At 38.9% G+C, this 9,754-nt stretch overlaps 2 protein-coding genes across 7 annotated transcripts in view; both read right to left on the bottom strand.

The window, feature by feature from the left end:
• The window catches only part of LOC135203672 (tubulin alpha chain-like), a 147,333-nt gene extending 141,975 nt beyond the window's left edge, over positions 1-5,358 (bottom strand). The window contains exon 1 of the mRNA XM_064233558.1: positions 5,231-5,358. Within this exon, the coding sequence (XP_064089628.1) occupies positions 5,231-5,263 (33 nt within the window). The 5' untranslated portion in view covers positions 5,264-5,358. The remainder of the gene's footprint in view (positions 1-5,230) is intronic.
• Positions 2,570-9,754, bottom strand: part of LOC135203676 (uncharacterized) — a 192,104-nt gene continuing 184,919 nt past the window's right edge. For all 6 annotated transcript variants that reach the window (XM_064233568.1, XM_064233566.1, XM_064233569.1 and 3 more), the window contains one exon: positions 2,570-5,392. In XM_064233568.1, the coding sequence (XP_064089638.1) occupies positions 4,624-5,392 (769 nt within the window). In that variant the 3' untranslated portion in view covers positions 2,570-4,623. The remainder of the gene's footprint in view (positions 5,393-9,754) is intronic.

Raw genomic sequence — 9,754 nt, 5'->3', positions numbered from 1 at the left:
TGTCTCTATCAAGTTTAACTGGGTGGTCCATGACTGTGAGATGCACAGCATTCTATATACTACTGTCTGATATTCAGGAATCTTTATATTAAGAATATAATTATAATGATTTTCACACCTTTCATTCTGACCATCTCTGAATAGTCATTGAATGTACATAGTATATATACTGTATATTACAGAGTCAGAAATATAATTTAAATTTTTAATATACTACTGTATTATTTATCCATGAACCTTAAGAAGTTGTTAATTCCTCCTAGTAATGTGAAAAACAAAGTTTGTTTGTTTGTATGGTGTTTTTATGTTGCATGGAACCAGTGGTTATTCAGCAACAAGACCAACGGCTTTACATGACTTCCGAACCACGTCGAGAGTGAACTTCTATCACCTGAAATGCACATCTCTCACACCTCGGTGGAATGCCCAAGAACTGAACTCCCGGCTACTGAAGTGGCAGGCCAAGACCATACCAATCACACCACTGAGGTGCTATATGTAAAAAAAAAAATGATCTCTGAAAAACTACATCTGTACATGAAGCACTTGCTTTCTCTTTTGCTAACTAGATTAAATAAAATTATGACTCTCAATATGCGCTCCTGAGAAGCGTAATCAATTATGCAATATTTTTCTTCTTTTCTTTAACACCTCCAATTATCCCCATAAAACCAATTTTCCTAATTACTGTATTTAGGCGATTTGTTATCCATGTGATTTCTTAATCATTTTTGGTAATGGTTCTTGGTCAATGTCCCTCAACTAACATTTTGAGCTGTTAAGTTTATGATCCAAGAGAATGAAGACATTTACACATTTTAAACTCTTCTGTTCTCCTCTTAGCTATAAAATGAAAGGAAGAGCTGGAATACCCTTTTTGCATACTGTTGAGGGTACTAAAGGTTCTTTGCAGCTTGCCTTCAGACCAAGCTGAATAGTTTACTGCCTTTCTTTTTTCATCTGTACACTTCACTCTCTTCTGATTTAGCTAATCAACATCTTTACCTTTACCTTGCTTATATTTTCTCCTCTTATTTAGTCAAAAACTGTACCTCAGACTTCTTGTTAAACTAGAACATAATAATCTGGCAAGAATCATTCTGCACTGTACACCTAAGCAGAAGGGAAATTTTTTCTGAAATGAGAAACATCTGTGGAAGAGATTCTAGTCTGTCAACATGAGCATTAGCGGATGACCATATCTTGCAATAATACTTTCACGGTCTGCCCAAAAAGGAAAAGCTTTATGAGTGCATCTTTGTCAGCACATTCATTTTCTACTGTCAATATGTGTAGAGATCATCTACTTTTAATTACAATTCTAGTCTATGAAAATTATAAGCTTTTGTAACAAATTTTAAAACTATCTGCAAGTATTTTAGGTAACAAATTTTAAAACTATCTGCAGGTATTTTAGATAACTCCTAAAAAACAAACTGAAGCAACTGATATAAAATCTACATGGATAAATCATTCAGCAATGCAAACAAAATCTAAAACTTCCTACAGTGTTTGTGGCTCTATAGGATAAACAAGACCAATTCCAGAACACTAACCCAGCATATTCAATGAGCAGTCGTGTAGGATGGAGCAGTCGTGTAGGATGGAGCAGTCAGCACATGTGCCTAACCAAAGCTCTGTTTGTGGGTGATGCCTCTACCAAGTTTTTACATGTTATAGCCACACAACAGCAGTAACTCTCTTTGGCTTAATAGATCCCACAAATCCCTTCCATTATAGTAGTTCCTACAGCATCTGGAGCAGTTTTCCAATGATGGAGTATCCTGACCACTATTAACCACATATTAAATAAGACTGGAGTATGAATTTCTACATCAAAATACATAAACATTTCCTTAACACTTCCAACATCATAAGACTTGGGATGAATTTCTTATTTTTAATGTAAAGTCAGTTTGATGTGAAAACTATCTAGCTGAAGTCTAAATGAAAACAGGAAGTGAAAAGAAAATGAGGGGAGTTTAATTTCAGAAAAACAAATCTAACTCAGGAACTAAGAAATCACGTAACTCATGAGTGTGATTGTGGGTTGGGTTGGGTTAGGTTAGGTAAGGTTAGCTGTACCATGGAATATTCCCCAAACTTTTTCTTGTTTATAACTAACATCAAACCTTACATCATCCACAATAATTGACTCCTGAATATGGAAGAAATAACTTTTCCATCCAAACAAGAGATGAACAAATCCAGCACAAGACATGATGAACTGTAGAAGCCACTAGACATATTTAAACACACACAAAGGTTGGATAATCATTTTAGAAAAATTCTACACCAGTGCTGAAAACATTATTCACACTTTTCCAGATATGTACGTATATTGTAATGTATTTGAATCATGAACCAAGGAAACTACAAAATAACTACTGTGACGGTGACTCTACCACTTGTACTTCTAACTGCACATGCAGCCAAGGTCACCTTGCCAACCCCAATACATAAATCATTATTAGGTGATTAAGCCAGATCATTTATCTAAAATATGCCAAAACTATTAACTTACCTTTCAGTATGAGTATTGGTAACATAAAGACACCATGACAACTTCCTCTTTATTAATAATGTACAAAAAACCCATAATTTGTCTTATAAAATTTCTATCACTTGCCACATACTGTAACCTTTTATCAATTTAAAGCTATACTTTTTACAGAGAGTTAGTACAGTGCGTGAACAAGTAGTGAAGTTGTACAAAACTTCACTGTATATACAAAACAGTATGAAAATTCAAACCTCCAACTACATTTCTTATAAAATCAATACAGAATATTCACTATTTCAATTGCTCCACTATAGTACACACATACTCATAACTGCCAAATTTTCCAAGCAATACTATAAGTAAAAAGTGAAATGTAAAATAAGAAAATTCTGTACGTATTCAGTTTGCCAACTAATGTCCAATGGTTTACCCAAATGAAAGATGGGAACAATCCGTACTCTTTAGTCAAAGAAAGAAAATTATCTACATATACAATGGCATCTACAACTAATACATGTCATTATTGTAGTATAGTTTAACTAGAGCAAAACTGGAACTGTAACAAGACAGAGTTATGAATTTGATAGCTTGGTGGGAAGAGACAAAAGGGAACAGCAGCAAGATTAAGCTAGCTTTATGCTGGCACGAGCTCTTACTATTTAGCAGCCTGTAACAGATGAAACACTTTACAAACCCGAGGGAGGGGAGCTAACTAATGCAATGCTATATCTAATATGAAAAGACAGATTAAAAGTGTTACCATGTTAGGTTTGTTTAACAAAAATATATGTTAATTTACATTACAAGAACTACAGTAAACATGAAGAAAAATCTAAGAAATATACTATGGTTTACACAATCTACAGTGAAGTTCTATATTATTAAAATCTTGTAATGTAAAATGAACGCAATGACTATGAAGTGACTTGATTTCATGAGCAACTTAATAATTTTAAATTATCACAAGAGAAATCAATATTTCCATTTCAGCTGCCAAAATATCAACAATGAATAAGAGACAGAAGTTCCAAGAGTACTGTGCTCTTCACCACTGTACAGTACTTCAGCCAAAACTTAAGGTACAAGTAGGCCACTCTGATTATAGCAAAAAAGGAGTAAATAAAAAAAAAAAAACTTGTATTATTATGGAATAGGTGCAGATTCCAAAACAGCTAATTAAATCTTATTTGTCCCCCTATAGTCCCCATTAATCCTTCTAGGTTCTCCCTCTTTGCAGATTGCCTATACGTAATAATCTTGCTTTCCTAACAGCCTAGCATTTAAACTTTCAGCCAACATTAAAGGATGCATCAAATAAATTCTTGTAAATGTTCTGACAAATCTGGAAAAAATTTGTCATGCCTTTTCAAAGAACTGAATCTTGTTGAACAATCTGGCAAAACCTTGAAAGATAAAACCTAGCAAACTTACTTTTGGGAATTTTCTCACCCTCAAATGCTATTGTCACTTTCAGTAAGCATTTAGTTAAGAGGTACAAAGTATTATCAGTTTTTTAAAAGCAAGGGATGACTGGACAAGCAAGCTTAGTGACCTACCTAATTTGTCTAATCCCATGTAAGAGTGACACACACACAAGGCAAACTGTATGCATTGTCCCCATTCAGGGTCCAGAAATTCCAAAATGTAGTTTGTTTTTCACAATTACAGTATAACCAAAGAAAAGGGTAGATGCCACAAAGTTGAAATGACATCCAAAGTTCTATCTATGGGTCAAATGATGTGACCTAGCAATGAGGGAGTAAACACCATCCAATGCCCTCAGCTTAAGAGTAATTTACATACCCCAAATTAACCACTTGTCAAAACAACAAAACTGAAGGCATATACCAAATGCAGCCCATCTCTACCACAACCTTTAATTCCCTCTGGACAATTTTGGGCGTAATAATCAAATATGCAGCTTGAAAAACAAAAAACTTGTTTCAAAGAACACTACATTTATCAATTAGAAACATGTAAATAGTATATATACTCTGGAAAATATAGTCCAATTTTAATGCTGAAAAAAACCTGTTGAAATTAATCTAAATGAAAGAAAGCTCAATATTGCTATTAGCTTATCTCCCCAAACAATAAACCACCACTACAGTTTATCACAGTTACGCTAAGAAAATTACTTCTGATTGGCTTTCTACCTTCACAGTCTCATCTTCATCTTTGGGGATGAATTTCAAATAATTATCTAAAAACTGACTACAAGATAAAGCTGGCAACCAATATGGAAAGAAACACAGCAAAGTTCGAACAACAGAAATCCCCTCATCCTGTACCAATCTCAAAAGAGTATCCTGAATAACTGGGACTTGTTCAGTATTTTCCAGTGTGGCATCATCTGAGATATACAAAGGTAGTGTTAAGAGATAAACTACATGCTGCAAGTTACTTGGAAAAACCTTGAAAAGTTCTTTATCCAGTCTACAGAATAACACTGCAAAGAAATCATGGACACTCAACATATATGTCAGTGAAAACTGCACATCCACTGCCACCTTAAAGAATATCCTCAAACACATGATAAATACTTCCTCACTACAAACAGCAGCATCCACTATAAAACTCTTCCTCCAAAAGTTAGGAACAATTTGCACTTGTGGTAAATTTTGTGAATCCTCACTGTTCATGACATCAATTTTGCGATCAAATAAACTACAAGAGGACCGACTGGAATCCTTAAAATGTTTAATAGTAAAGTTTGAAATTTCATACCTTTCGCAAGCAGCGGTACTCTGCGCATAGCATCTGAGCACACTAAAAATGTTTCCTTCTAAGAAGGAGGGACGTGACTGATAAAGAGCAGCCATCATCCCTGGAGGGAGATATTTTCCACTGGCCACACCTTCCTGTAAACTCCCCCACACTGGGCTTGATCTGAAAGTTAAGTATTAACACCTATAAAGTATGTATATTACTGCATGCTACAAGAAATACACACACACAAATAAGCTGAATTATTTAAACAATTTCATCTCAGCAACAATCAGAGCATTGGTTTTAGTAAGCTAATCTACTTGGTACTAGACTGAAAAAGACATTAAGAACCATATTTTTAAAGTGCGAACCAAACATTCCAATTTGTCTTTAAAGGTTTGCATTGACAACAGCAGGTTATATTTCATGATTTTAAATGGTTGCAAAATCAGGAAACAAGAAGCCAAGATATAACTTTTCATTCTAGAGTGCCCTGCAGGGCTCAGGAGAATTACAGTATACATCATTATTATAAAATATTTTAAGAGTATGGTTCTTAATGTCTTTTCAGTCTAATTCTTAGTAGATTAGCTTACCTACTAAAACCAAGTACGTATCATTATTCTCATAAAGAAGTTTAACCAGGCTACTAAACTAAAATTCTAATTGGGCTCGAAAGATTTTACTCTAAAACCATGCACATAGTACTAGTACCTTTATCCAATATATTACAGTTCATTAAAGATTTCCTAACTGGATCAATTAAAGATGTTGACTACTCTAATTTGTATTCTATTTTTAGCTGAAAAAGTATTTATTTTTATAGGATGCCACTAGTACGTGTTTGCTTTGTGAAGAATATTTGCACATGAAACTTATCTATCCCAAGCTTACAACTTTTCTACCTTAAACCTGCTCCACACAAAAGGGCATTTCTGAAATTTCAGCAAATACATTCATTGTATCTTTAGACATGAAGTTTAACTTGCTTCAAAACTTGTCATTTTCTGTTTATTATCAGGGAGTTTTCTTATCAATTGAAATATTATCAAACTCCTTTTTTACATGATTTTTCATTATTCCCATATCACTTGGGGATAGTCATTGTAGCATATTTCATACTAATATAACTTGCAGAAATGACAAATTTTCCAACACAATTTATATTTTTCATAGTTACAAACCTTCGGTCTTAACATTAGGATAATTTCTAGCACCTAGCTGGATACGGTTAAAAAGCAGATGAAAGCAAGGAATCTTGTGATATCTGGTAAAGCATGCGTAGATTGGGTGAAGAGTGGTCAAGGACCATGCACCTACGCCACTGCATCAGTCTTTCCCAACTAAGGATGTCTTAATAAACAGAGGGGCGGCTAGAGGCAGGCAGTATAATGTTAAGAACTCGTGTTTGTAGCTATGAAAAATACAAATTGTCTTAGAAAATTTGTCATTTGTTCATACGCGAACAAACCTTCAGTCTTAACAATAGGATACTCATACTTGGAGGGAGGTACAAGACATCCTAAACCGGCTGGGGACCTACCCACCAGTCCAGCTTCCAGAAGAAATAACTTCTGGAGATGGACTGAAGCCCTTTGAGAAGCTAGATAAATTGATATCTAACCATTCTGACCCTGAGTGACGTACAATGATATATAGGGGAATCATTGTATAGGGAACCAAAGAGAAACTTTGACTGTCCAATAGCAAACCAGTACACCAGGGTTTGTACTACTCCCAACTCCTCCTTGCCAAGGAGTGGAGCATATGCTACCAAACAGAGGGTTTGATATTTGTATATTAAGCAACCACACTATCAGTATGACTACCTTACTCACCTGTATCAGACCAGTACAGCGAATGACGTGTCTATTCCTTAATCCGCCCGAAGGAAAGGTACAAGAGAAAGAAGGAGACCAGCCAACTCACTCATTCTCTCATCCACACAATCATCTTAGGTATGATACAAAATTGCCCTGTTAAGGGCAACTATGAGTTACACAACCTGTTGGGCAGCCACCACAGGACCTAGGGAAAACGTGTTCGAAGATCTGCAGGCAACATCTTTAAGATAGAGAGAGGTGAATGTGGACTGGCGTAACCAAGTACCAGCACTCAGCCCTCTATGTACAGCCAAGTTCTTTTTGAAAGCCAGAGAGGGACCAATACCCCTAACATCATGCACTCTAGCCTGCACAGACGTGGTGGTGGAATCATCAAGAGTCAAATATGCCTGTCTGATGGCTTCCCGTATCCAAAAAGAGATAGCATTCTTAAGACACCTTTCTTGTACGGCCTGTGCTAACAACAAGTCTGCGGCAGCCTGGTCTAAGGTGCCAAGTCCTTTTAAGATAGCAATGCAGGGCCCGGACAGGGTACAACAAAAGCTCTTGAGCATCACCACCCACAAAGTCATTCAGTGATGGAATGGAAAACAAAGTGAACCTGTCATCGTGCACAGAGGGATTTTGGGTCTTAGTCACGAATTCCGGGACAAATTCGAAGGACACTGACCCCCAACCCCTGGTGTGCTTCACCTCATAGCTTAGACCATGGAGCTCTCCTACCCTCTTGGAAGATGCCAAGGCCAGAAGGAAAACTGTCTTGAGCATCAAGTTCCTGTCAGATGAGCAAGGCAAAGGCTCATAGTTGCGCAAGGGCTCATATGGACTCTTAGTGAAGCTCTTGAGAACCAAGGAAACATCCCACATTGGAGGCTTGAGCTCTCTAGGAGAACTCGACTGCTCAAACCCGTTAACTAGCAAGGAAAGTTCCCAGGAAGAGGAAATGTCGATACCTCTAAGGCGTAACACCAAACTCAGGGCCGCCCTGTAGCCTCTAATGGCAGAAACGGACAAACATTTCTCGTCTCTGAGGAAGGTTAAAAAGTTTGCTATTCGCTGAATAGACGTTGCGAATGGAGAAAAACCCCGTTTACGACACCAATCACAGTAGATCGCCAATTTGCCTTGGTAAACTGCAGAGGTCGACTTTCTGAGACTGCTGGACATATGCCCTGCTGTTCTCTGAGAAAAACCTTTCGCTTGGAGGGGGAATTTCCCACGGAACCTCTGACAACGACGACAGCAGATCTGGGAACCATTCTGCCTGAGGCCACAGAGGGGCTACCAAAGTTATCCTGAGACCCTGTAAACTCATTAGCCTGTTCAGAACTTGACGGATCAAACAAAACGGAGGGAAGGCATACACCTCCAGGTTGTCCCAAGGATGTTGGAATGCGTCCTCTGCTAACGCTAAAGGATCTGGGACCACAGAACAGAATATCTCCAGCTTCCTGTTGAAGCGAGTCGCAAAAAGGTCCAGCATGGGTCTCCCCCAAACCTGGAAGAGCTTGTCTGCTACCACTTGATGAAAGGACCACTCTGTGCCTAGGATCTGATCCCGAAGACTGAGTTTGTCTGCGACCACATTCCGTTCGCCTGGGATATACGTACCTGGCTGAGAGCTCTAACGAATTGCTGACCTCCCAATGGTGAACCTCGACGGTCAAGGCATGAAGTTGACAAGAAACCAGGCCTCCCTGCTTGTTCACATAGGCTACCACCGTGGTGTTGTCTGACATGAGAACGACAAAATGACCTTCTACCTTCTCCCGAAACTCCTTCAGACCCAGGAAGGCTGCCTTCAACTCCAAGACGTTGATATATTGCTGTTTGTCCTCCAAACTCCAAATGCCTGAAGCGATGAGGCCGCCTAAATGAGCCTCCCAACCTGTGAGGGAGGCGTCTGATAACAGAAGGAAGTCTGGTGAAGAGAACGCAGAGGGACACCCTTCAAAAGATTCCGGTCGTCCAACCACCAACAAAGGTCTTCTCTCACTTCCAGAGACAGAGGAACCCTTAACAGGGGTGAATCCCCCACCAGACACCAGAATTCTCCCATTCTCCATTGCAGAGACCGAAGATGAAGACCCCCATGAGGGACCAGCTTCTCCAGGGAAGACAATACTCCCAAAAGAACCTGCCACTGATGAGATGAGTGATGTGGTTCCGACAGGAAGTCGCGCACCACCACTCGCAACTTCTCCAATCTCTGATCCAACGGGAAAAGTTTTGCCACTGTCGTATCGATGACCATGCCCAGGTAGAGAATCCTTTGACTGGGTAAGAGATCCGACTTTTCCTGGTTGACTACGATGTCCAGTTCCAGACAGAACCGAAGTAGACGATCCCTGTCCTGCAGCAGCTTTTCCCTGGAAACTGCCAAGACCTCGGTCTGAAGGGGAAGTAGACGCCACTGGCAGAGGAATACACAACGACTGATCCCGTGACAACATCAACGGGGCTGACGCCACGGCTTCCCTCCGACTCGAAGAAGCGGCAACAGTCACTGGCGGAGCAATACAAGATGGTGACCTAGACTACCCATGAAGATGAGGCCAGGAGGAGGGGGGTAGCAAGCCTCCATAAAAGCCTCCCCCTCCCCAGGAATCAAATTAACTCCCGAAAAAGAAGGGGCAACATTACAAAAATCAGCCTGGGAGCCTCCCGATACTTCCAGCGACGAATCAATGGAAGAAAA

Source organism: Macrobrachium nipponense, chromosome 36 (assembly GCF_015104395.2).
Source record: "Macrobrachium nipponense isolate FS-2020 chromosome 36, ASM1510439v2, whole genome shotgun sequence".
Classification (NCBI taxonomy): Eukaryota; Metazoa; Arthropoda; class Malacostraca; order Decapoda; family Palaemonidae; genus Macrobrachium; species Macrobrachium nipponense.
This window is presented reverse-complemented; position numbering and strand designations above follow the sequence as displayed.